Genomic DNA, 25,374 nt, shown 5'->3' on the forward strand with positions numbered 1-25,374 from the left:
TGTCTGGCAGCCAGAACCCCCTGGTGGGGTCCCTTCTCGGCTAGAAGCCTCCAGGGCTCTCCAGCCTGGCCCGGGCTTTTCCACTCAGCTTGTTAACACCGCCCTGTTGGGCTGAACCCTCACACAGGCGGATTGCATGCCTACTTTTTTGTGTGTTTTGCTCTAAAATTAACGTATTTAATTATTTTTTTTAAAACCAAGAAGGGGAAAAAAACCCACAACAGAAGAAATGAAGAAAACAAACACGACCATGAACTGAGCTAGAAATAACCTAGGCAAATGCTTTGAATTTTTTAAGTTCTTTTTGATTTTGGGAAACAGTCTTTCTGGCTTATTTAGTTTTCTCCTGGTCATTAGATAGTCATTTCCCATGGAAAATGTAGAAGATGAGAGAAGTAGGAAGGAGAGGCAGTCTCTTCTTGGCGTGGGGAGGGGGAGGCGTTCTGAGCCGCCTGTTAATCCTCTTCTCAAGTCATCCAGTCCACCACCCTGGGTGCCCCAGGCAATATTTTAGGAACCTGTGTCTCCTTCCAGGGGTGGAGGGAGTTGGTGCTATGCTTCGGGGACCCTGGGTCCCCCGGAATGCATCCAAACTGCTTTCTTTCTGGTCCGGGCTGCTGTCTTGGTCCCTGGGATCCGGCTGTGGGCAGGGCTCCTCTGGCCATGGTCAGTGTCCACCTCTGCACTGTGCGAAGGCAGGTGCACTGTGCTGCTCACGGGGGTCCGAATGTCCCGAAAGCCCTGTGTGGGGCCCTCCCTGGGCACCGTGCCACTTTCACCAGTGTCCCTCGGGTCCCAGCCCTGAGTTGGCATCTGTAAGTCCAGGGTCTGTGCCCAGTGCAGTCTTCAGTGGTGAGTCTTGCCAGTTTTAAGCTCCCCCCCCCCCCACACCCCAGCCACAGGAAGCAGCTGTCCTGGTCCTTGTTTCGACCTGTGGTGAGTGGCATCTCAGCTGGGGCAGTGTAGGATGGACCTTGCCTTGCATCTGACCAGCCACTCATGCCCCAGACATTTCAACACACAACACGAAGCACTCACTCCTCCCATGACTTGCCCACAGCAGGCATTGTTAATCAATTGCAGAAAATTCCTGTGAGCCCCAACACCACTCAGCCACCCTGGTTGGCCTGGCAGAAAAGCCTGTGCTCTCTTGGGTCTGATAACCAGCCTGGGCTCCCTAGTGGTTTCCCTAAACACAAATGCCAACAGAAGCTGGGCACTGGGGGAGCTTTGTGCCTATAAGCCTAGGTACTCAGGAGGCTGAGATCTGAGGATTGTGTTTTGAAGCCAGTCTGGGCAGAAAAGTCTATGAATAAACTCTTATCTCCAGTTAACCAGCAAAAAACCAGAAGTAGAGCTGTGGCCCAAGTGGTGGAGCACCAGCCTTGAATGAAGAAGCTAAGCAAGAGTGGGAGGCCCTGAATTTAAGCCCCAGTGTACACACACACACACGCACACACACACGCACGCACGCATGCACGCGTGCACATGCTAAGGTTTTGTTGTTAGCACAACAGAGAGACTTTCACAAGCCCATGTACCCACAATTCACATTGAAAGTGTTGGCAGCCATGCCTCACGGGTCCGCGAGGCTGCCGTGCTGCTGCCCACTGACCTCTTATTGCTTCCTTTGCAGGTTCCTCTGCAGACATGGTGAGTCCCTCCACTGTGGGAGGAGGGCTCCATGCATGGCCCCTGGGGACCCTGGATAGCTGGGGCATGTGGCCAGCACAGGACACCTACCCCACACCTGCTTATGAGCACAGAGCTCCGTACGGGCGGCCTAGGGAGGAGGTCGGCTGCTCGCCTCTGAGTGTGGACTGGTCTCTGAGTCACACTGGCCACATCAACGGGTCCCTGCCCCACTGGGTGGCGTTGATTGGCTTATGCCAGGTCCTGTAAGGGGTGGAGCCACAGCATGGTGCACAGCTCCACGGGGTGTGGAGACTGGGGTAGCCGTGGGGGGCTTCCTGGAGGAGGCGGGACTCCGTGGTAAGGGGTGCGGGGAGCCAGGCCAGGGTGGGTGGGGGGAGGGTTTACACTTAATCTGGAGAAAGGCCCACTGAGGGAACTCTTGTCACAAGTGCCTGAACCCTGCCCTACTGCACCCTGCCCTGATTCTTCTAGGGGGTGGGGCACTAAAGTGGACAGGGTCAAAGGTTGAGGAGAGCCTGCCCTTACCTCTACCTCTATCCTCGCAGGAAGCTTCTGGAGCGGGACCGGGTGAGTGTGTGCTGGACTTGTCCCTCTGCCACTGTCCATGTGAGCGGCTGCTCTAGGAGTGGGCCATGCGCGGTGACATCCCCCGTACCCAGCCTTCTCCCTGCCAGCCTTAGGCCCCTCCCCCCTTCCTCCTGTCCCTCCCTCCTCCACGGCTGCCTCCTGGTGCCTGCTAGTCAGGCACCCAGGTGCCCTGAGGCCGGGACCAGCCTGTGGAGTGTTGGTCCTCCCGGCCCAGGGTGGGGCTGGAGCTGCTGGGCACGCGGGAATGTTTTACCAAGGCCTCTGCTTTGGTCTCTGCTTTAGTCTGATCCATAGGTTCTCGGGCTGAGGCCTCCAATTGGCTGCAGATTTCAGCACCGTCTATTTATACTGAATGAAATCTGTAGAAAACCACAGTCCCCCCCCCAAATACTGCTTCTAGACCCCAAATCCAGCCTGAGATGAGCCCTACATTCTTGGGGGGCTCAGTACCCCCTTTCAGTCCTAGACATCACCAGTTGTGGCCTTTAGTAAGACCCTGTCATATCGGTCTCCTGAAGGACTCTGGTCCCCCATTCCATTCCACAGTTCACAGAGCTGATGGCACAGGAAGAGACCAGATAATGTCCCCCCAACGTGGCCACCGGCCACTAGTGCTTATGGTGTTCTAACTTAAAACATTTGTCACGGGATGGGGGGGGATGGGAGGAGCCCCACAGGCTCCGGTGCTCACGTGTCTGGGGGAATTGTCTCCCCAAAGAGTTCCCTGGGACTGGAAGGCCTGTGGGCCAGGGCAAGCTGGCCAACAACACCCACCCTCACCCCCTGTGTCTGTAGGTCCCAAGATGGTGGCGGTGCAGAATTACCACGGCAACCCCGCCCCGCCTGGGAAGCCCGTGCTGACCTTTCAGACGGGGGACGTCATTGAGCTGCAGCGGGGCGACCCGGAGTCACAGTGGTGGGAGGTGGGTGCCGGGCGGGAGCGGGAGATGGACCGTGGGTGAGAGGGGGCTGAACGTCCAGGTCTTGGCCCCTTGGGTCTGTGGTGTGGCCCCGTGCTTAGGCTCTTGTGTCTGGCCTCCCCCGCCGCCCAGCTTTGTGTTGCGGTGGGCTGTCCCGGCACTGCCCAGCCCGGGGGGTCACTATGCCCAGAGCCATCCTGGTGACCTGTCCAGTTCCGAGCCAGGGATGCACAGCTTGCCTTCAGAAAGTGGAGCCCCAGGTCACTTGTTTTAATTTATTTTGCCCAGGCTAGCTTCCTGAGTAGCTGGGATGACAGGCATGAACCACTGTCCCCAGCCCAGTCATGATTTAATTCAACCAGACTGGGCAGCCACGTGATGAGACATCCAGAGGGGCGAAGGGGTCTCGAGCCCCTGTCCCTGACAGGTGTTGCAGACACCCAGGGTGGAGCTCCCTGATCCCGATGGGTACAAGGCCAGTTTAGACTGTAGCAGGAGAAGGGGCACTCAGCCCAGGATCCAGGTGGCCGTGTGCCCCTGGCGTGACCCCAGATGATCCCTCCGAATCTCCCCTTCCTCCAGGGCCGGCTGCTGCAGACCCGGAAGTCAGGGTACTTTCCCAGCACATCGGTGAAGCCGTGTCCGGTGGATGGGAGGGTGAGTGGCTCCCATGAGTCTGCACTGCAGGGGGGGAGGGAGGGGTCCACGGGGTAAGCTGTCCTCTCCCCGGGATCACTGGCTGCGGTCAGGAACCCTCGCCCCACGGCTGCAGTGAACTGCCCAGGGTGCCCCTGCTGTGCGTGTGTGGCCACTGGCGCCGGCCGCAGGCCGCCCTGCCCTAGGGGCCTAGGCAGGAGGCGGCTCCCACTGGAATTGACAGCACTTGGCGAAAAGGCCACATGTTCTGTCACCTGAGGGTGTGGTGTGTCCTCTGTCACCAAGGCAGCAAGCAGTGACAGGGGACTGCCAAGGCCCACCCCTTCCCTGGGGGTGCGGGGCCCCACCCCGGGCCCTGCCCGGCCCATCTGCTCTATTGCCAGAGAGAGATTCCAGCGTGGATCAGGGACTCGGGACCGGGTGGACAGGGGTCACTGGCCCAGTGAGTGGCCTCCCAGGTCCTGCCCAGTGGATGCCTGAGGCGGGGCCCAGTGAGGCCCCGTGGCGGCCTGGCCAGAGGGGCACCGAGCCCTGGACCTGGCGCCCTCCGCAGCTGCTGCAAACATCCTCACACCCACTGCCAGGGCTTCCTGCTGCCTCGTCCTTCCCGGCCAGGGATGAAGAGGGGCTCACCAGTGGCGACTTCATTCATTCATTCAATCATTCATTCATTCCCTCCATCAAGGAAGTCGTTGCTTCCGCCAGGCTCCTTGAGCAGCTCATTAGATGGGGATCTCCCAGTCCAGGGGTGCTGGGACTAAGTCCAGCGCAGACACTGCCAGGCTCAGGGTTGAGTCCATGACAGAATACCTACCCTCCCCACCCCCTGGGACATTAACACACATGTGTTCTGCCCCCAGCCTCCCATGAGCCGGCCCCCGTCCCGGGAGATCGACTACACTGCCTATCCCTGGTGAGTGGATTGTGGTCATTGAAGTGGGCGTTTGCTGGCCCCTCTGTGGTGAGCTTTTGGCCCTACTTGCCCACCAGAGGCTTGGGGTGAAAGTCTCGGCCCCAGACTGCCTGAGCTGCTTCCTTGTCTCAGAAGCGGATCCATGAGCTAGCATCTGGGGTTGAAGTTGTTTTAATGTAATCTTAATTGAGCTTCAAAGTGTGTGTGTATGTGTATGTGCCTGTGTGTGCCTGTACCGGTACTGAAGCTTGAACTCACGGCCTCATGCCTTTTTTTTCACTAACTGCTAGCACTTTACCACTTGAGCTGTACCTCCACTACTGCTTTTGGCTGATTCATTGGAGATAAGAGTCTCTGGGAGGGCTGGGAAGGTGACTTTGTGGTAAGGTGCTTGCCAAGCATGCCTGAAGCCATAGGTTTGATTCCTCAGTACTACAGGCACAGAAAAAGCTAGAAGTGATGCTGTGGCTCAAGTGGTAGAATGCAAGCCTTGAGCAAAAAAGAAGTGCAGGGACAGTTCCCAGGCCCTGACTGCAAGCCCAGGACTGGCAAAAAAAAAAAAAAAAAAAAAAAAACCACAAAAGAAGAGTCTCTGGGATTTGTTGGCACAGGCTGATTTTGAACTAATGAGCAAAGTTTCAGAGATAGATGCACTCTAGTTCCACGCTGCTCTCCCTGGCCGTTCCTCAGCTCCTCTTCTCTGGCCTTCCCATGAGCCCTGCTGTGTGCAGGAGCCTACTGTGTGCTGCTGAGCTCCCAGTGCCGGCCCATGGTCTTGCCTCGGCCGTGCCCCGCACAGTGCTTTCTCATCCGCTCATCTGGATGGTGATCCCTTGCTCAGATGAGCGCGTGAGGCCGTGGCGGGCGCCCTGGGCATGGGCCTCACCCCGTCAGCACTGTGCCCACAGCTCTGGTTCCCCTGCCCTAGGTTTGCAGGGAACATGGAAAGACAGCAGACGGACAATCTGCTCAAGTCCCACGCCAGTGGGACCTACCTCATCCGGGAGCGGCCCGCGGAGGCCGAGCGCTTCGCCATAAGTATCAAGTGAGTGACAGCTCTGGGGACCGCCCCACCTCCCCATCCTGGGTGTGTCGGGTGCTGTTGTCCGGTGCGGGAACCAGCACACCAAGCCTCATGCCGGGCCTCAGGCTGCAGGGGCCTGCGGGCCTCCCCGGAGCCCAGTGTGCGCTGCGCACTCCGTGTTCTCCATTGGGGCAGAGCTTACTGCTGCTGTTCAGGGGCAGGTGGTGGGTGGAGGCTGTGGGAGCCGCTGCCAGGGCCTGGCCCTTCTGTGGGGCCATCACGCCGCTTCATGCCAGGAGGGGACCTGGGGGACCTCTTCCAGTATATAAGAGTATACACTCAGTGTACACATATTATATATATCACATATTATATATACTATGTACCATATATAGCATATATGCTATACGTCACAAGTAGCGTATATTTATGTATACCGTATAAGTCTACGTATACTACATACACTTCGTAGTATATGTGTATAATATAGTGTATGTGGTATGTATACTGTAAACACAACATACACTGGATAGACCACATTTGCAGTCTACATGGCTGGCCTGTGGCCCTGCTTCACGGCCCTCGGTGAGTGCATCTTCCTTCCTAGACTGACGTTCCTGCCTCCACCCTTCCCACCCCGGTTGACCCTCAGCAGCTGCTTTGTATGGTGCAAGTCTGGCCCTGGATGCCAGGCCTCCTGGAAACTCCTCCAGGTTCTCATGGAAACAGACCGGGGCGGTCGGTCCTCTCTGCACAGGACTCCTGTGGATGGGTGTCTTGGGGCGCTGACCAGCCAGGCCAGCGGCCAGTGGCATCTGGCTCGTCAGTGAGGATGAGAGCCTCGAGCGCGGTGGTCTGTGCCCAGCCAGGTGTCCCACACCGCTTCTCCATGGGCCCCCAGGCGCGACCTGGCTTGTCCAGGCAGCCTGGCTTGTCAGACCAGGTGCAGCCCACACCACACGCGTTCTACCTGTGGGAGACAGGCAGATGGACCCCGTGCCTGTATCCAGCCAGAGTCCCATCACACAAGAAAGCTGCCGAGGGACTTCCAGAGTGGGGATCTGGAGGCAGGACTCTGGGGGGTGGGGAGCCAGAACAGAGGGCCCCCCTTTATAAGCACTGCCAGAGCTCATCATCTTTGCACAAGGCCCCACAAAAGTTTGGGGGCTGTGGCTGTAGACTACAGAGGTGGGGCCGAGCATCCATGGTGCCCTGGAGCGGGTGTTGGGGCGTCAGCGGGGTGGGCCGGGGTGGGGCTGCAGCCCCACAGCTGCAGGAGCCGTGTGCAGTGGGGGTCAGTCTGCAGCACACCTGCAGTGAGCGTGGGCTCGCGCGGCTCGCACACGGGGCCGTGCGTCTGTGCAGGTTCAACGAGGAGGTGAAGCACATCAAGGTGGTGGAGAAGGACAACTGGATCCACATCACCGAGGCCAAGAAGTTCGAGAGCCTCCTGGTACGGCCGCACCTGCGCCCGCAGCTCCCCTGCTCCCCCACCCCACTCCTGCAGAGCAGGCCCAGCGGCCCCGTCCCAGCCCCCACTTTTAGGCGGGAAGCGTGGCCCTAGTATGGGCAAAACCCAGGGAAACGGGCCTGTGAGGGCCTGGGGACAGGTCGTGGCCTGAGTTGGGGCTCCTGACCCCTCCCCCCAAGCCTGCCCTGGAGAGCTTCTCTGTTGTCCACCTCGTTGACATGCTTCCCACACGGCCCTTGCTGCGAGCGCAGAAACCAAGGTCTAGTAAGGCTTTGTGACAGACAGGTACCTCTGACAGCCCCCTGCGACCCCCCCCTGCCCCAGGCGGGATGAGTGGAGAGCAAAATCCTCCTCCAAGTAACTTGAGGGTGACACCTGCTGTTCTACATATGTATATTTGTGTGTGTGTGCGTCAAATCTGGGTGTTGAACTCAGTGCCTCATGCTCTAGCTTAGCTTTCCCACGCTGGACTGGTACTCTACCACTTGAGCTACACCCCCATTCTGGCTTTTTGCTGGCTAATTGGAGATGAGTCTCTTGGCTTTGTCTGCTCTGGCTGGCTTCAAATTGTGATCCTCAAATCTCAGCCTCCTAAGTAGCTAGGGTTACAGGTGTGAAAGCACCAGTGCCTGCCGCCTGCTTCTTTCTTTCTTTCTTTCTTTCTTTCTTTCTTTCTTTCTTTCTTTCTTTCTTTCTTTCTTTCTTTCTTTCTTTCTTTCATCTTCCTTTTGTGTGTGTGTGTGTGTGTGTGTGTGTGTGTGTGTGTGTGTGTGTGTGTGTGTGTGTGTGTGTTTGTCAATCGTGGGGCTTGAACTCTGAGCCTGGGCACTATCCCTCAGCTCTTCAGCTCAAGGTTAGCACTCTACCACTTGAGCCATGGTGCTACTTCTGGCTTTTTCTGCTTTTGTGGTACTGAGGGCCTCATGCATGCAAGGCAAGCACTCTACTACTGAGCTACCTTCCCAGTCCCTCCTTCTTTCCTTCCTTCCTTCTTTCCTTCCTTCCTTCCTTCTTTCCTTCCTTCCTTCTTTCCTTCCTTCCTTCCTTCCTTCCTTCCTTCCTTCCTTCCTTCCTTCCTTCCTTCCTTTCTTTCTTTCTTTCTTTCTTTTTCTTTCTTTCTTTCTTTCTGCTGTAGTGTATGTGTGGGGAACCCTGGGTTTGCACTTAGAGCCGTGACTGGCCAGTGAACTCATCCTGCTAGTCCTTTTTGCTTTCATTATTTTTCTGATAACTTTGGGCATTTTTGCCTGATCAGCCTGGGTCCTGTTCTTCCCATTTATGTTTGTCACCTAGTTGGTATGAAAGGCACATGCTACTGTACCCAGCTTTTCATTGAGATAAAGGTCTTGTGAACTTTTGCCTTGGCTGGCCTCAGCCTCCAGAGTAGCCAGGACTGCAGGTGTGAGCTACTGTGCCTATTTCTTTTCCTGATCACAAGCATACTGAGAACCTTGCCTGTAATTAATGTGGTGAACTCTAAGCACAGTACCCACGGGCGCATCCCTGCACTGCCTGTGCACCTGTGGGCAAGCCCCCAGGGTTGCCTCTCTCCCCGCAGGCCTTTTAAAGCCAATGCTCTGCGCCCTGTCTTTGGTTGCCCCTCAGGGTGACCCACCTTCAGTGTAGCTGAGCCTCTCCCTGGCTGGCCATGAGTCATTTTCCTTCTCTTTGAAGGCGTGTCCCCCTGCTGGACACATGACAAAGGACATGGCAGCCAGCAGCGTGTCCACCAACCCCGGCATCTTCCCGTGGGGACCGAGTCAGTCATCCACCCCTGGAACCCGAGGCTGTGGGAGGGTGGGGTGAGAGGCTGGTGTCAGCGAGTGTGCGCCCCCTGCAGGAGCTGGTGGAGTACTACCAGTGCCACTCGCTCAAGGAGAGCTTCAAACAGCTGGACACCACGCTCAAGTTCCCCTACAAGTCCCGGGAGCGGGCCGCCACCAGGGTCTCCAGCCGGTCACCAGGTAACCTGTGCCCAGAGGTGCCCACTGCTGCCCCATTCCAGGACCCGGATCCTCACCAGCCCCTGCCCTGGTGACCCTGGCAGGGAGTGTGTTTAGGCCCTCCTTCCCTCTCCCTGTCCCTGCCCCACTGCCCCCTCCCATGCCAGTTCCCTGATTTGGGGGGGGGGTTCTCTGCCTGGAGGACCTTGCCCAGGAGGCAGGCAGGAAGCGCACCCTGACCCTGGGAGTAGCCAAAGGCAGAACCTGCCTGCCCTCAGGCCCTGGTACCTCTGCCCTGAGGCAGGGGCTGGTGCCTAGGCTGCCTCTAGGGGGAAGCCTCCTCCCCGAGGATGGCCCGGAGCAGGTGGGGCAGGTCCTCCCAGCCCAGGCTCTCCTGGAGTCCACGGGGCCCTGCGGGGCCAAGGGGCCTGCTGGCTTCTAGGCAGAGCTGGCCAAGGCAGGGGGCGGGCCTGGGGCTGTGGGAGGGGAGAGGTTGTCCCCACTGACCGTCAGGACACGGTGCAGAGCGGTGCCGTACCACCCCGGGGTTCAGCGCCCACGCGCACTCCTTGGCATCCTTCCTTGCTCCCGGGTAGGGCTTGGTGCCCGCAGTCCCTCCCTCGGCTCTGAGCCATCCCATGAGGGCTCCGCGCGGGTCCTGCCGCCGCCTGACGCGCTCTCTCGCCTCTTTACAGCTTCCTGTGCTTCCTACAACTTTTCTTTTCTCAGTCCTCAGGGCCTCAGCTTTGCCCCCCAGGGCCCCTCCGCTCCTTTCTGGTCAGGTACCGCTGCTGCTCGGGCCCTGGCCTGGCCTGACAGTCCTTGCTGGGCCCGGGGGGAGGGAGGAGTGGGGGGGATGGGAGGGAAGCAAGGGGGGGGGAGTGGCGGGGAGGGGTCTGCTGCCACAGCTGAGGATGCGTCAGGCCGGGCCCTGATGGCCACCCCGCCCCCATCCGTCCCCCATCCCATCCCGGCCTGGCCGTCCAGAGCTTTGCCCCCGGTGAAGAGCTTTGCCCCTGGTGAAGAGCTCTGCCTCTGGTTGTGGGAGTGACTGGAGGGTGGCTCAGGCCTGCGTGGCGGCCTGGGGGCTGTCGTGAGACCTAGGTGTGGGGATGGAGGCTGTGCTCCCGGTAACCACATGGCCGTCCACCACCAGCGCCCAAGCTCTTCTCCACTTTCCTGCGGGCTGTTGTGTGTCACTGTCATTACCACCTGTCGTTCAGGCTCCGTGCTGAGCTGGTTCAGTGGGCCCTTGGATAGCTAGACAGTAGGGGCTGCAGTGGCCAAGGTGTGGGCTCTGCCCTGCCACGCAGGACAGTGTCCACTGCTGTGAGGCCACCCAGGGTAAGGGGTAGCAACCCCGGCCCTCATCAAGTGCAGGGATGCAGGCCAAACCTGCGGAGGCTTGGGGGCCCTCGGTGTCCTCCCCCTGTGTGCCCACGACCCGCACCACAAGGGCACCTGCTCAGCCCCTCCTGTCTCTCCCCACAGTGTTCACGCCCCGGGTCATCGGCACCGCCGTGGCCAGGTACAACTTCGCAGCACGGGACATGAGGGAGCTCTCGCTGCGGGAAGGGGATGTGGTGAAGATCTATAGCCGCATCGGCGGGGACCAGGGCTGGTGGAAAGGCGAGACGAATGGACGGGTGAGTGCAGACCGCACACACACCAGGTGGAGGCCCATCTCTGTCCCTGCCAGGCTCAGAGTACCGCAGCCTGTTTCAGGCACCCTGTCACCACGGACCCTTTCCCCATGGGGGACAGCCCTGCGGGGAAACAGGCTCCAGACATTTACCACGAGCCCCAGGTCATGTTGGAATGAGTCACATGGCTCAGATCTGGACCCAGGCCCCTCCCAAACCCCATATCTTTGTGGCTAGTGCACAGTGCAGCCTGTCTGTGGGAAAGGGAGCTGCAGGGCTAAGGATGGGAGCTGGGGGTCATCTTTGAGGGCCCATTGATGTCCTGTCCATACCCCGCCCCACCCACCCCGCCCCACCCCTTCACTGTGTCAGGCTGACCCAGTGACTCCTTGCCTGGCTGCTCTCAGATCCTGCAAAGCCCTTTGGTTCCTCTAACCTAGTGTCCATCTGGGCCCTTGGCTGGACCCAGATCTTGTGTCCAGCAGGGCATGAGAGTACCATGTGCCCCCTGAAGATATGTGCCCCACCTTCCTTGGGCTGAAGCTGCCTACAGGGCATTGTACAGGACTTCAAAGGGCCATTCAGCCCTAAGCAAGCAGCTGGCATTTTGTAGATCTGAGTCTTTGCATTTTAGTGAGCCTATGTAGGCCATTTACATTTATTGTAGTCACTGGATGTATGGGTGGAGAGCTACCGCCTATCTGGTTATTTATCTAGCTTTCCCTTCTTTACTACTTTGGGGTTAGCTAGTGTGTCTTCATCTGTTCCCCTGCCTTTCTCTTGCTTGGTTAGTGATGCTTTCTCTGTGATGTAACTGTTTGCCTTAGAGGTTAGGGCATGCACTTTGGCTGCTTAGAGAGGCTCTGCTACATCTGAGACAGCACATTGTGTTCAGTCGCCAGGCAGCTTTCCTGCAGCAGCTTTCCTGCAGCAGCTTTCCTGCAGCGGTCTGAGTTCATACATTGTTGCCACTTGAGAGCAAATTGCCTAAGAGTCATGTTTCCCCCAAGTGTTTCCTAAGGTCAGGTCTGTTCCCCTTCATGTAATTATCTCATCTACAGTCCATTTTCAGATTCCATCAGTCATCACGATAATGTTCCCCTTGCCTCGTTTTCCCTGATCCTGGATCCAGGTGTCTTGAGTCTGAATCCCTAGTCCTGAAGTTGCATTAACCTCATTCCCCTCTTCGTGTGTGTGTGTGTGTGTGTGTGTGTGTGTGTGTGTGTGTGTGTGTGTGTGTGTGTGTGTGTGTGTGTGTGTGTGTGTGTGTGTGTGTGTGTGTGTGTGTGTGTGTGTGTGCGCGCGCGCGCGCGCGCTGGCACCTGAATATTAGCCTTGCATTCTTTTTTTTTGCCAGTTGTGGGGCCTGAACTCGGCCTGGGTGCTGTCCCTTAGCTCTTCATCTCAAAGCTAGCACTCTACCACTTGAGCTACAACACCACTTTGGGCTTTTTCTGTTTATGTGGTGCTGAGGAATCGAACCCATGGCCTCATACATGCAAGCAAGGCAAGCGCTCTACCACTGAGCCACCTTCCCAGCCATAGCCTTGCATTCTTGCTGGGCTTTTTTATTCTGCTTTATCACTTGAGCCATACTTCCAGTTCTTACTCTTTGATGGTTAATTGGAGCTGTCTGTCCTGGCTGGCTTTAGACTGTGATCCTGAGCTCTCAGCTTCCTGAGTGGCTGCTGACTTATACTTGATTTCCAGTTCCACTTCTCCACCTTTTGCAGGGAATGTTTTCTCAAACACGCACCTTGAGAGAGTTACTGCCGACCCTGGCTTCCAGTTCTGGTGCCCACGGGCGGGTTTCCGTTGTCTGTACTTTCTCTTGGTTTCCTTGGTGGGCGCTGGGTGTCTTGCTGGTCCGTGAAGAGGTTCTAGGTGATGGGATTTCCTTCGAGAGGACCTGATTCTTTCTTTTTTTCTGATTGGCAGAGTACCCTAACAAGGCTGGCGTGCTTCTGGTTTGTTCCCAGCAGCCTCTCAGTCAGGCCCTGAGAACCTGGCCCACGCCACGCCCCGAGCTCACACCCTTCCTGCCATCTTTTTCAGATCGGCTGGTTTCCTTCAACGTATGTGGAAGAGGAGGGTGTCCAGTGACGGCAGGAGCGAGGACAGGACTCGTGGATCTTCTTGGGAGAGTCTCCCCAGCTCTGAAGTTCCTCCCTGGCTCTTCCGTGGCTCCCAGAGGAAATGCCCACCTGCCTTCCGGTTGTCACCAGCCTGCAGGGACAGGGAGGGTGCTTTCCCATCACCTGGCCTGGGTGGCCTGTCCCTGGGGACCCTCCTTGTACATAGGGGAAAGCTGTGCTGGCCCCGCCCCAGCCTCAAGGACAGGGGCTTCAGCAGCAGCACCAGCCACGCGTGGGCGACAGCCGCGGCATGACCCTCAGGCTGAGATGGTGCTCAGGAGCGTAGGGCTCAACAGCTGGTGTTCCTCGGAAGGCTGGGGGCAGCGGAGGGGCTGCCCCACCCGGTCGGCTCAGGCACTGGACTCAGCCGCCTGTCTTCTCTGCTGCTTTTGAGGGATCTGGGCCTTGGGGGGCAGATGGGGCCAGAGTTAGGCCTCTTGCTGTAGTTCCGGCTCACTGGGGCTGCGCTGGGGTGTGGAGGTGTGGAGGGTCCAGGTCTCGCTGCGTCCCAGGCAGGGCTTTTCCTCACCCCCTCGTGGCCCTTTGCGCAGGCCCCTCTCCCGGCCGGCCCTCCTCCCTGATCCATGGTACCTGCTCCTCGTTCACGGGGCCCCTCCTAAACCCCCGAACGTCTGTCCTGCTGCAGGGACATGTCCTCCGGAGAGCCTGAGCTCGCAGGGCACCCCTCCGCTTGCCCGCCTCCCTCTTCAGGGGTCCCCCGGGGGGTGGGGATTTCTGGCATTTGCACGAGAGATTTCGGTCTCCCAGGGACTCCTGCAGTGCGCAAGCTGAGCCTGTGGCCAACCTGAAATAAGTGCTCTTGGGGTGCCTCTGCCCCGTCCCCTCGCCCTGCTCATGTCTCCTGGCCTTTGACCTCAGACTGGCTTGGCCAGGCCCTATTTTCTGTACGCTGACGGGGCATAGACCCTCGCCGCCCTGTCTCCCTGAGACAGGGTCCCCTTCTCCCCACGGCCAGCTGTCCAGCCCTGGGCTGGGAAGCGGCAGCCGTGCTGAAGGGTGCGCTGTGCTGGCCGAGGTCGGCCTTGTGGTCTCCAGCTTCCGCCTGCGGAGGTGTGGGGAGGGAGTGGGGAGGGTAGAGGAGCTAGGAGCTGGGCAGGGCCCTGCAAAGGCCCCCAAGTAAGGATAAACAGGGAGCCCCGGTGGGGTGGGGGGTTGGCCTGGAGGAGGCGGCACTCAGCCATCGTGAGTTGGGTGCACCCAGCACTTTGCACAGGCTCCTTCGCTCAGCCTGCCCAGCCTGGACCCAGGGTGGGGGGGACCCCTGGCCCTCTGTGTTGATGCCAATGTCCTGTGCCAGCCTCGTGCTTGACCCTGGTTTGGGTTTGTTTTGCTGTGTTTTTTGTTTGACCTGTTTGTTTTCTAAGGGGAAGAAAGTCTGTAATTAATTCATCCAAATCTCCCGTTATCTGTGAATAATAAGGAAGAGATTTTATAATAGCAAGCAAATGATGTATATTTTAGTTGGTCTCAAAATGAGTTGTGATTAACGAAAGACACTGGGGAAAAATAATGTAGAACCCTGTTTGTTTGTTTGTTTTTGTGTTTTGTTTTGTTTGGAAGGTTGTGTTTGCTTTGGTTTGGGTTTTGCACTGTGCTGAGCAGGGTGGCAGCAGTCAGGCCGGGTCACACGGTGCTGCGGCCTGCAGGAGGGGCCGAGGAGCGAGGCCCAGAGCGCCTGGGAGCATGCCGGAACCCATGCACGCGCGTCAGGGAGGTGGGGTCCCCATAACCAGTGGATACCCCAGAAATGGAACATTAACTGTACATTCGCCAGTCGGTTCTTTTCCAGACCACGGTTTTTACTGCAAATAAACCTAAACTCTTTCTTCAAAGTGAGTGGGTTGTTCTGCCTGGGCCCTGGGAATGCCCACTTCTTCATCCGGGTCCAGCAGCGTCCGCCCTGTTGGGGGCCTGGCTTGCCCGCTGGGCCTCTCCTGGCTGGCGCCCCCCTGTAGATTCTCCGTGCGGGACCTCAGGGGCAGGTGCCGCTCTTCTCCAATTCAAATGCCAGCCCTCACCTCTTAGCATTGGAGATAAAAATTCCACGCTTGTGGACTGAGTGGTGTGAGATAGAGAAAACCCAAATCATCAGGAATTTGCCTCCCCACCCCTGCTGCCAGGATCCCAGGCTCCGTCCCTGAGCAACCGTCCGTCCCCAGCCAAGGCTGCCAGGGCCTGTGTGACACTGCTGAGTATGGGCTCAGCTTCCTGGCTTCAGCCCACCACAGAGCAGCACCGGCTGCTGCCAGGTCTTCAGCTGTCCCGCCCTCTTGTCCAGGCCAAGGGCGGTGCAGGCAGAGCCTCTCTGTGGTGGCTGAGGTCTGAGGATCACAGTTTGAAGCCAGCCTGGGCAGGAAAAGGCCAAGAGACTCTTATTTCCAATTAGCCAGCAAAAAGAAGGCATGGTCCTCTGAACATACCCTGTATAATAACAAAACTTAAAACAATAGCATATTGACAAATGCTAAGGGAAAATTGAAAAAATACTTTCAATATATGAATAAAAGATTTACATTTAAAAAAAGACATGGCTCAAGTGGTAGAGTGCTAGCTGTGAGAGAGAAAACAGAGTGGGAACACAGACTCAGAACTCAACCCCCAGTACTGGCACACACACCACCACCACCACCAATCCCCCAAACTTGAAGAACACTACTGTACCAGATCTGGCCCAGATCTTGGTAACTGATGTGGGACACAGCCTTGGGACACACCTGGAGGCAGGGTGGAAGGTAGGGGGCTGGAGAGGGGAGAAGTCGAGGGGATTCATTGCTGGCCCAGTAGTTATTTTTCCCGGGTTGAACAAAGCATCTCTGCCCTGACCAGTGTTAGTCTCCGTTATAGCATTTACAAACTCCCCACTTCAGATGTAATTTTCCCAAGTAGTATATTGCAAATAAATCAAACCTGGCTGAATTACAGGCTGTGAAATCACACCCTTGATGGACTGCTGTCTGCTGTGGGTGGTGGGAGGGAGAGCAGGGGAGTGTGGGGGGGTTGGGGGGGGCAGGGCAGGGGATGGCGGCCAGGCAGCTCAACCAGTCTGGTCTCTTCTTGGAACAAGACCTTACCTTGTCTGCTTCAGTTACAAGGTGACATTTATTTATTCTCCTTGCTGATCTCATTCTGCTCCTTTACTTTTGAGAGTAAAACAAAAGCCACGTGTGCATACCGGAGCTGCCTGGGAGCAGTGCTCACTGGCGCCTCCTTCCGGGTCCACGTGGTCCAGCTGCAGCTGGGACATGATGACCCACCCACCCCTTGATGCCTCAGTTTCCCTGAGTCCTAAGGTTCTGGGTGGTGATCCAGGGCCTGGCCTGTGTCCGCTGAGCCTGGAACCCAGGTCTTGGTCTGGGTCTCCTTTTGTGACTTGTCCAAGATGGTTTTACTTCAGCCCCTGAGGAAGGAGAAGGGGCCACAAAAAGCATGACTGTCTATCTCTCTGTCTCTCTGTGTATGTGTTGGGGCTTGAAGTTAGTCACTGTCTCTTAGCTTTATCGCTTAAGGCTAGTGCTCTACCACTTGAGCCACAGCTCCACTCCCAGCTTTTTGGTGGTTAATTGGAGATGAAAGACTCACAGATTTCCCTGCCCGGGCTGGTTATGAACTGTGGTCCTTAGATCTCAAGCTCCTGAGTAGCAAGGATTTCACCAGCACCCAGGGAGATGGATATTCTTAACTGACACAGTGAATGCATGGATGTAGTGTGGTGGCTCAGGCCTGTGATCCCAGCTGCTCAGGAGGTGGAGACGGGAAGGATCTTGATTCAAAGCCAGCCTAAGCAAAAATTTTACAAGCTCCATCCCAACCAGCGATGACAGACCGAGGAGCAGTCCTAGGGTCCCACCAGGGCCATCACTTGGGTGCGTGAGCTGGCCAGGGCCATGGGCCTGGGGCAGCCCCTCCCCCTGAGCATAGTCCCCATGTGCAGCTCTGTTTTCTTCAAGGGGAGAGTGCCATAGTCAGGAAGTTTCAGAGCTACTAGGAAGCAGACACTGTAGGGTCACAATCCCTTCTCAGGTGGGGAAACTGAGTCTGGACAACACAGCTGCAGCTGGGATGTGATGAGGACCCACCCTGTACCTTGATGCCTCAGTTTCCCCGTTTCCTTCAGTCCTAGAGCTGTGGGTGGGACCAGTGTCCTCAGCACCCAGGGGAGGGATGGCCCTGCCACGCCCCCCAGCCAGCAGCGTGCCAGAGCCCGGAGCCCCGCCCCTGACCACACCCCCGACCGGCAGCGCACTAGAGCCTGGAGCCACGCCCCAGACCACACTCCGGGCCCCCAGCACACCCCAGAGCCCGGAACCATGCCCCACGACCACGACCCGGTCAGCAGCGATCCTCAGAGTCCTGAGCCATGCCCCCCCCCCGCCCAGATCCACCAGTGCACCAGAGCCCAGAGCCACGCCCCTGACCACGCCCCCGACCAGCAGCGTGCCAGCCGAGCCACACCCCCTACCACATCCCCTGACCAGCAGCAGCCATAAAGCTCAGAGCCATGCCCCCCCCCCCCCCGCCTCCGACCAGCAGCCACCGCAGAGCCCAGATCGATCACCACCACCTCCCCTCGTCCAAAGTTCAGGCGATGGCTCTGCCCTCTTGGTGAGTGATCACTTGGCAGATATCCTCAGAGCATGTGGTCAGGAGGGTCTGGGCTGCCTGGCTGCTGCCCAGGGGTTATGGTCACCACGGTGTCCCCCCCACCCCCAACACTGCCAGGAGAAGGACGTTGAGGGCGATGTGGACCGGACCCAACCTCACCCCACAAACCTGCCCTTCTCCCGGTCCAGTAACTGAGCCCAGGCACCAGTCCAGGCCACTCTCTCCCTGTCCAGGACTGCAGACTACCCCAGGACAGCCTTGAACTGGTGGAGGCCGGGACTCAGGTCTCTCTACTTTGAGATAGACTCTGAAGCGCCCTGTGTCAGCCTCCGCTGGGGCGCCCTGTGCCAGCCTCCGCTGGGCCCTCCTGTGCCAGCCTCCACTGGGCCCTCCTGTGGCAGCCTCCACTGGGCCCTCCTGTGTCAGCCTCCACTGGGGCGCCCTGTGCCAGCCTCCACTGGGGCACCCTGTGCCAGCCTCCGCTGGGCCCCCCTGTGCCAGCCTCCGCTGGGGCACCCTGTGTCAGCCTCCGCTGGGGCACCCTGTGTCAGCCTCCGCTGGGGCGCCCTGTGCCAGCCTCCGCTGGGGCGCCCTGTGCCAGCCTCCGCTGGGGCGCCCTGTGTCAGCCTCCGCTGGGGCCCCCTGTGCCAGCCTCCGCTGGGCCCCCTGTGGCAGCCTCCACTGGGGCGCCCTGTGCCAGCCTCCGCTGGGGCGCCCTGTGTCAGCCTCCACTGGGGCGCCCTGTGTCAGCCTCCGCTGGGCCCCCCTGTGTCAGCCTCCGCTGGGCCCCCCTGTGCCAGCCTCCGCTGGGGCGCCCTGTGCCAGCCTCCGCTGGGGCGCCCTGTGCCCCTAGCTCCAAGTGGTCCACCGTGCAGCTAGCCTCGGGGGTCCCCTGGCTTTGCGTCCTGCCCCAGGCCTCTCGAGGGCAGGGACTCAGGTGGCTCAGTGCTTTGTGTTCAGTCGATGTGCAGGACAGACAGGACGGCAGCAGGACAGCCGGCCAGTGTTGGTGTAGATAAGAGCGCCGTGATTTGACGGTCCACGCCAGCAGTGTGGGCGCTGTGGGCCCTCCAGGGTCAGCTGGACACTGCTGCAGGATTAGTGGACAGCAAAACCCCCACTCCTCTGACCCCACGGGCAGAGGGGGACGGGGAGGGGGCGGGGGTCCCTCTGAGGCCAGCACCTCCAGATTCTTGCCACACCAGTGGCACCTGTACTGACTTGGACCTGACTTCCCCAGAGCACCCAATCCTGCCTGGAGGGGGTGGCGCCGACTGGGTCTGGCCTCTCAAGCAGCCATCTTGACTTCCTCATTGGCTCATTGGCAGGCCTATGGCGGGCGGTGTCTCTGGGCTCTGCAGCTCCCAGCGCTGTACTGGAGGCGGGAACTCCAGCCAGGTGACTGACAGACAGGAGCCCGTGGCTCCCTTCCTTAGACTCATCGCCAGGTCCTCTGTGTGGTCTCAGGTGAGCCAGCTGCACGCTCCACGACGCCCTGCCCAGGGAGCCTAGCTGGAGGCGCAGGGGCCCACGCAGAGCGGTTCAGAGCCTGGAGAGCTGGGCAGGCACAGGCAGGCAGGGCGCTGGGCTCTGGGGGCCTTCCAGAACCCCCATGAAAGAGTGAGTAAACAGAGCCCGCCAGCTTGCTCTGGGTGCTGGGCTCAGGGACTCAGCCAGGCTGGGTCAGCAGCCAGCTGGAGGAGCAGCCCACTGGGCGGCTGCCCAGGCTGGACTGGGGGGCGGAGCTGGGTGGCCCCGCCCACATGGGGGCAGGGACTCTGGGCTGGCAGACAGCGGCTGTCTTGGAGTTCTTAAGAGGCCTACTTGGGAAAGAAGGAGGTGATACTAGCTCATTGGCCGGGCACTGGCCTGGGGAGCTGCCTGCTGTACCCCCGGGGAGGGGCAGAGCCTTGCCTCTGCCGGGGGTCCGGGCTGGCGCTGGCTCTGGCTGGGTCCTCTGTCTGGGAGGCAGTGTGGGAGGGCAGGGCCACCGGCCAGTGTTTGAGGAGAGCTATGGCAGATGCTGGCCTGGCTTGGGTCCCTCCACCCTCCTGCAGGCCCTGCTTCGCAGAGAGGCTGAGTTGTGGCCCAAGGCTCCGCCCCTCTGCCCTGGCCTCGGGCCTGGAAGCTCAGTGCAGAATGGGGAGAGCTGGGGGCGGGGGTGGGGGGGGGTGGACAGGTTAATGTTGAAGCCGCAGGCCAGGGCCCCGGGCGGCCCTGCCCCCATCCCGATTGGCTGGCAGGCCACACAGGGCACATGGCAGGCCCAAGGAAGGCAGGGAGCTCCGCCCACAGGTGTGCAATGCCCCACTCAGGGGCAGTGCCTGACTGGCCTTGGACAGCCGTCCCTGGGACCATGACCTGCACTTTACCCCTGTAGGAGACCGTTCTTGGAAGCTTCTGGAAGCCTAAGGACCTCCAAGGACCAGAGGTATGCATAGACACCTACAGAGGGGGAGTTCTACCCCTTCCCCCCCACGGCCCCAGTCCTGAGCTACACTGCTGGCAGGAGGCAGGCCGGCAGCTGGGAGGCTGTGGGGTAGAGGGGGAGCCACAGAGACGCAAAGCCGAGGACCGGCACTGCGGCCCTCTCTCCTTCCCACCTGAAGGAGCGGCTTCTGCAACTCTCCTTGGGGTGGAGCTCTGTGGCACATTTTTCTTGTTATTACCAGACTTTTCTAGCTGGAGAGCTCTGGGAGGGCTTCCAGGAGGAGGAGGAGGAGGAGGAGAGGAGGAGGAGGAGGAGGAGGAGGAGGAGGAGGAGGAGGAGGAGGAGGAGGAGGAGGAGGAGGAGGAGGAGGAGGAGGAGGAGAGGAGGAAGAGGAGGAGGAGGAAGGAGTCCCTGGAGCGGAGTTTCTGGGAGTCTGGAAGGCCCTGTGGGGGTGGGTCTGGACCCCGCAGCCTCCCTCTGCTTGGGCCTTGGGAAGCACTGGGGGAGACATGGCTTCTCTGGGGGCTCCTGGGGGTGGGGGGAGCTCGCATCCCGTCTGGGCTGGGCTAACACCTGTGCTGCCGCCACCCTCCACCGGCTCTCCCTGCATGCAGCTCCCCTGCGCCACCCCTGCCTCTCCTCCTCGTCCATCACCTGCAGCTCCAGCTTCTCCCCAGCTCAGCCCAAGGGCCGGCCTTCCACTCTTAGGCAGCTCCTGGGGCCTGTCAAAGCCATGGAGGCCTCCTTACTCCGGCCTCCCCAACTCCCCTGTCATGTCTCTGGGTCCTGAGTGTCTGTCTGTTTTCTTTTTGTTTGTTTGTTTGTTTGTTTTTTTGCCAGTCATGGGCTTGAACTCTGGGCCTGGTCGCTGTCCCTCAGCTCTTCAGCTCAAGGCATGCGCTCTATCACTTGAGCCACAGCTCCACTTCCTGTTTTCTGGCGTTAATTGTAGATAAGAGTCTCGCAGACTTTCCTGCCCTGGCTGGCTTTGACCTTGATCCTCAGATCTCAGCCGCCTGAGTAGCTAGGATTACAGGTGGGCGCCACCGGTGCCCTGACTTTTTCTTTTAATTTTTTAATTTCATACATTTTAATTTCTTGCGTGTGCTGATACCAGGTCTTGAGCTCGATCTTGGGCACCGTCCTTTAGCTTTTTCACTCAAGGCTGGCACTCTACCACTTGAGCCACACCGCCACACCTCTTCTTTTTGGGGTCCTGAGTGTCTGAGTGAGAGAGGCCCCTTCTTGTTTCCCTCCCTCCCTAGATAACCTGACTCCTCAGTCCATTTGAGATGTTGCCAACCACATTAGCCCTCTCCTTTCTGCTACCCTTGTGGCCCCAACATTCTCTCCCTGCCGGAGCAGCCTCCTCTGGGTTTAGCCAGAGATGCTATAGTCCCAGGCCCTTAATACTCACTAAAGGGATGGATGAGTAGATAGACGGATACGTGGATGGATGATGGGTATGTGGACGCATAGGTGGATGAACAGATCGATGGACAGATGGATGAGGGGCATGGATGATGGCTGGGTGGGTTGATGGACAGGTGGGTGAATGGATGGATAGATGATGGCTGATTGGATAGAGAGGTGAATGTATGAGTAATGAGCAGATGACTGGATAAATGAATGAATGGATGAAAGATGGATGGATGAAGTATGGATGATGCATGGATGGGCAGATAGATGAATGGATAGATAGGTTGATGGGTGGATGGATGGGTAAATGAATAGATAGATGATAAGTGAATGAATGGATGGATAGATGGATGATGGATGGTTGGATGGATGGCTGGTGGATGGTTGGGTGATGGACAGAGGTTTAGATGGATGGATAATGGATGGGTGGTAAATGAATGGATGGATGGATAGTTGGATGAATTGGTGGATGGCTAGATGAATGATGGATGGTTGGATGGATGGGTGGATGATGGATAGATGTTTAGATGGATGGATAATGGATGGGCGCTAGATGGATGGATGGATAGTTGGATGAATGGGTGGATGGGTAGTTAGATGAATGGGTGAATGGATAGATGGATAGGCTGGATGATTGGATGGATGGGTAGATGAATGGATGAGTGATGGATAGGTGGATGGATATATAGTTGGATGGATGGGTGGATGAATGGATGAGTGAAGGATAGATGGATGATGGATGGTTGAATGAATGGGTAGATGGATGGTTGGATGATGGATAGATGTTTAGATGGATGGATAATGGATGGACAGTAGATGAATAAATGGACAGATAGGTTGAGTGGATGAATGGATGCTGGGTGGATGCTGGATCGGAGCTGAGTGGATGGACAGATGGAAGGGTGGGTGGGTTTCTGGATGGATGAACACACATCATGCAAAGGCCCCAGGAGGAAGGGGCCTTGGTGTGGGGGCGAACACCATGGGGGCCTTGGAGACTGGGCCACCCTAGCCCTGGTCCTTGTTGTCCCTGCTATAACCCAGCCTAGCTTTGTCCCCAGATAACAGGTGCTGAAGCCGGAGTCCGCATGGCCTCACTGAGCCGAGCCCTGCGTGTGGCCACCACCTGCCGTGGAGGGAGAGCTGCCCGGGGCCTGGGTCCGAGGCCCCTCTCCAGCGTGGCCAATCCCCAGGCAGAGAAGAGCGTGCCCTATCAGCGGACCCTGAAGGAGGCCCCGGGCCCCTCGGAGGTGGCCCGAGGACCCAGCCAGCCCCTGCCCAGCTCCGCCAACGTGGTCCTCATCGGTGGCGGCAGCTTGGGCTGCCAAACCCTGTACCACCTGGCCAAGCTGGGCGTGAGTGGGGTGGTGCTGCTGGAGCGAGAGCGTCTCACGTCTGGGACCACCTGGCACACAGCAGGTGCGGGCTGGGGTGGTGGTGAGGGGGCGAGCGAGCGAGGGAGCTCTGCACAGCACTGTCTCCCCAGGGACTGATGGCACCTGTTCCCGGGGCCAGGTCTGCTGTGGCAGCTGCGGCCCAGCGACGTGGAGGTGGAGCTCCTGGCCCACACCAGGCGGGTGGTGAGCCGTGAGCTGGAGGAGGAGACCGGGCTGCACACGGGCTGGATCGAGAACGGGGGTCTTTTCATCGCGTCTAACCGGCAGCGCTTGGATGAGTACAAAAGGCTCATGTCGGTGAGGACAGCCCCGGTGGGGGTGGGGCACTCAGAGGACAGACCAGCTCACTTGTTTTTTGGTGCCAGTTCTGAGGCTTGGGCTCTCCGCCTGGGTACTGTCCTTTTGCTTTTTCACTCAAGGCGAGCGCTCTACCGCTTGAGCCACAACACCACTTCCAGCTTTCTGGTGGTTCATTGGAGATAAAGAGTCTCATGGACTTTTCTGCCTGGGCTGACTTTGAACTGTGATCCCCAGATCTCAGCTCCTGAGTAGCTAGCCCACACTTGATTCATAATTCCTGGAGACTGGCTCAATTCATCTCCAGCTGGGAGGAGTCTGTGAGTTGGGCCAACCCCACACTTGACTGGATGCCCTTGGGTCAATCAAATGCAAGGGCGTGGCCTGTCCACCAGGATCTCCAGAGCCCAGGACCATCTTCTCTTTCTTGGAGGAGTTGGGCTGCCTGACCGGGAAACCCAATCCTTAGGTCACAAATATGAGACTATGAAGCTAATTTTCATTTTTTAAAATATATTTAGTTGTTTGTACCCAGGTACTGTTCTAAGGTGTGTGTGTGTGTGTGTGTGTGTGTGTGTGTGTGTGTGTGTGTGCACACCTCCAGCTCTGGCATTTTGCTGGTTAATGGAGATAAGAGTTTCCTGGACTTCACTGCTTGAGGTGGTTCAAACTCAGCTCCTCAGATTACAGGGGTGAGCCCGCCTCCGGCCCTGGTCTAAGTCCTTCTTCATCAGGACTCTCACTCTATTTCTGGGCGTGGGCTTTAAGCAACTTGCGCCAGGCTGTGGAGCTGGCCTGTGTCTGAGCCAGATGGAAGCATGGCCGCGGAGCCGCCCTGCCCGTGCACCTGCCTTCCACCTCGTGCCGGCCCAGGCTCAGCGTGGTGCGGAGCAGCCTGGAGTCCTGCTCCCCACTGGCTCAGTCTCCTCTGGACCCTCCAGTTGGGCAAGGCCTACGGCGTGGAGGCCCATGTGCTGAGCCCAGCGGAGACCAAGGCGCTGTACCCCCTGATGAACGTGGACGACCTCTACGGGACCCTGTATGTACCTCACGACGGCACCATGGACCCCGCTGGCACCTGTACCACTCTCACCAGGGCGGCGGCTGCCCGAGGAGCACAGGTACCCTGGCTTGCGGCCGCCAGCTCTGGAGCCCCCGATCAGTCCCCTCCGTCCTGCCCAAGGTCCCCAGAGCAGAGGCCAGAACATTTCTGGAGCTGCCGAATGACCCGGGCCAGTAAGGGTCTCGGGTCCAGTTCAGCTCAGGGCAGGCTGTGTCTATTCTCAAACGCCTCCGCTCTCTCCAGGGTCTGCTCTGCTGCGCTGGCGGGGGGTGGGAGGGGTGGGGGAGGGGGTGCCCTCTGGTCCCCTCTTATTGTTTATGTTTTAGAGTGTTGGATTCAAACTCTGGGATTTGTACTTGCTAGGTAAGGGCCTCTACCACTTGAGCCCTGCCCTTAACATTTTTTGCTTTATCTTTTGGATAGGGTCTCCTGTTTTTGCCTGGGGCTGATGTGGACTGTGGTCCTCCCATTTCTGCTTCTCTTGTAGCTTTGGATAATAAGCTTGCAACACCACACCCAACTCTTACTGATTAAGATGGGTTTTATAAACTTTTTTCACCCAGGCTGACCACTGGCATCCTCGGGCTTCAGCCTCCTGAATGGTAGGATTACAGACACGTCAGAAGGCAGCTAATTTCCCTCTTAAACTTATCTTTATTCATCAACCCCATACCTAATTGAAGGAAAAAACTGAAAAGACAAACAAGCAGCGAAGAAATGCAAACCACCCCATAGTAACCAGTGTGGAGAGTTTAGCATGTTTCTAATCTTTTTTCTCCCTCCTATGGGGATACATATGCATTAGAACCAAGCAGTGCATTGTTTTGTGACTTTTTTTTTGTCTGTTGTGGGGCTTGAATTCTGGGTCTAGGTCCTGTCCCTGAGCTCTTCAACTTGAGCCACTTGAGCCACAGTACCACTTCCAGTTTTCTAGTGGTTCATTGGAGATAAGAGTCTCTTGGGCTTTCCTGCCTAGGCTGGCTTTGAACTGCGATCCTCAGATCTCAGCCTTCAGAGTAGATAGGATGACAGGCGTGAGCCACCGGCGTGTGGCTTGTTTTGTGGCTTTATTCTTATCGGTTGCTAAGCTGTGGCTCACAAGCCTGTTTCTATCAACCCGAGGAGCCTTCCTTAAATGAAGAAAAGTCAGCTGCTTTTCATCTCGTGCTGCTCCTGCCCTCCTGGCTGCAAGGT

General features: G+C 58.1%; 2 protein-coding genes across 11 annotated transcripts in view; both read left to right on the forward strand.

Annotated features, from left to right (window-relative positions):
• The window catches only part of Vav2 (vav guanine nucleotide exchange factor 2), a 149,995-nt gene extending 135,192 nt beyond the window's left edge, over nucleotides 1–14,803 (forward strand). For 2 of the 6 annotated variants that reach the window (XM_070014987.1, XM_070014991.1), the window contains exons 18-28: nucleotides 1,637–1,653; nucleotides 2,202–2,262; nucleotides 3,040–3,167; nucleotides 3,747–3,821; nucleotides 4,682–4,734; nucleotides 5,663–5,779; nucleotides 7,124–7,211; nucleotides 9,070–9,193; nucleotides 9,868–9,954; nucleotides 10,664–10,818; nucleotides 12,871–14,803. In XM_070014987.1, coding sequence (XP_069871088.1) covers nucleotides 1,637–1,653; nucleotides 2,202–2,262; nucleotides 3,040–3,167; nucleotides 3,747–3,821; nucleotides 4,682–4,734; nucleotides 5,663–5,779; nucleotides 7,124–7,211; nucleotides 9,070–9,193; nucleotides 9,868–9,954; nucleotides 10,664–10,818; nucleotides 12,871–12,918 — 953 coding nt within the window. In that variant the 3' untranslated portion in view covers nucleotides 12,919–14,803. Of the gene's footprint in view, nucleotides 1–1,636; nucleotides 1,654–2,201; nucleotides 2,263–3,039; nucleotides 3,168–3,746; nucleotides 3,822–4,681; nucleotides 4,735–5,662; nucleotides 5,780–7,123; nucleotides 7,212–9,069; nucleotides 9,194–9,867; nucleotides 9,955–10,663; nucleotides 10,819–12,870 lie in introns of those variants that run through there. The other 4 variants (XM_070014988.1, XM_070014989.1, XM_070014990.1 and 1 more) reach the window with 4 other exon arrangements.
• Nucleotides 14,804–18,965: 4,162 nt separating this feature from the next.
• Sardh (sarcosine dehydrogenase) overlaps nucleotides 18,966–25,374 on the forward strand; it is a 49,682-nt gene continuing 43,273 nt past the window's right edge. For 2 of the 5 annotated variants that reach the window (XM_070014993.1, XM_070014998.1), the window contains exons 1-5: nucleotides 19,346–19,412; nucleotides 19,954–20,004; nucleotides 22,485–22,842; nucleotides 22,939–23,117; nucleotides 24,059–24,238. In XM_070014993.1, the coding sequence (XP_069871094.1) occupies nucleotides 22,512–22,842; nucleotides 22,939–23,117; nucleotides 24,059–24,238 (690 nt within the window). In that variant the 5' untranslated portion in view covers nucleotides 19,346–19,412; nucleotides 19,954–20,004; nucleotides 22,485–22,511. Of the gene's footprint in view, nucleotides 19,041–19,345; nucleotides 19,413–19,953; nucleotides 20,005–22,472; nucleotides 22,843–22,938; nucleotides 23,118–24,058; nucleotides 24,239–25,374 lie in introns of those variants that run through there. The other 3 variants (XM_070014997.1, XM_070014994.1, XM_070014996.1) reach the window with 3 other exon arrangements.

The sequence above is a fragment of the Dipodomys merriami genome, unplaced genomic scaffold, assembly GCF_024711535.1.
Source record: "Dipodomys merriami isolate MVZ:Mamm:240054 unplaced genomic scaffold, mDipMer1.0.p SCAF_11, whole genome shotgun sequence".
NCBI classification, from domain to species: Eukaryota; Metazoa; Chordata; class Mammalia; order Rodentia; family Heteromyidae; genus Dipodomys; species Dipodomys merriami.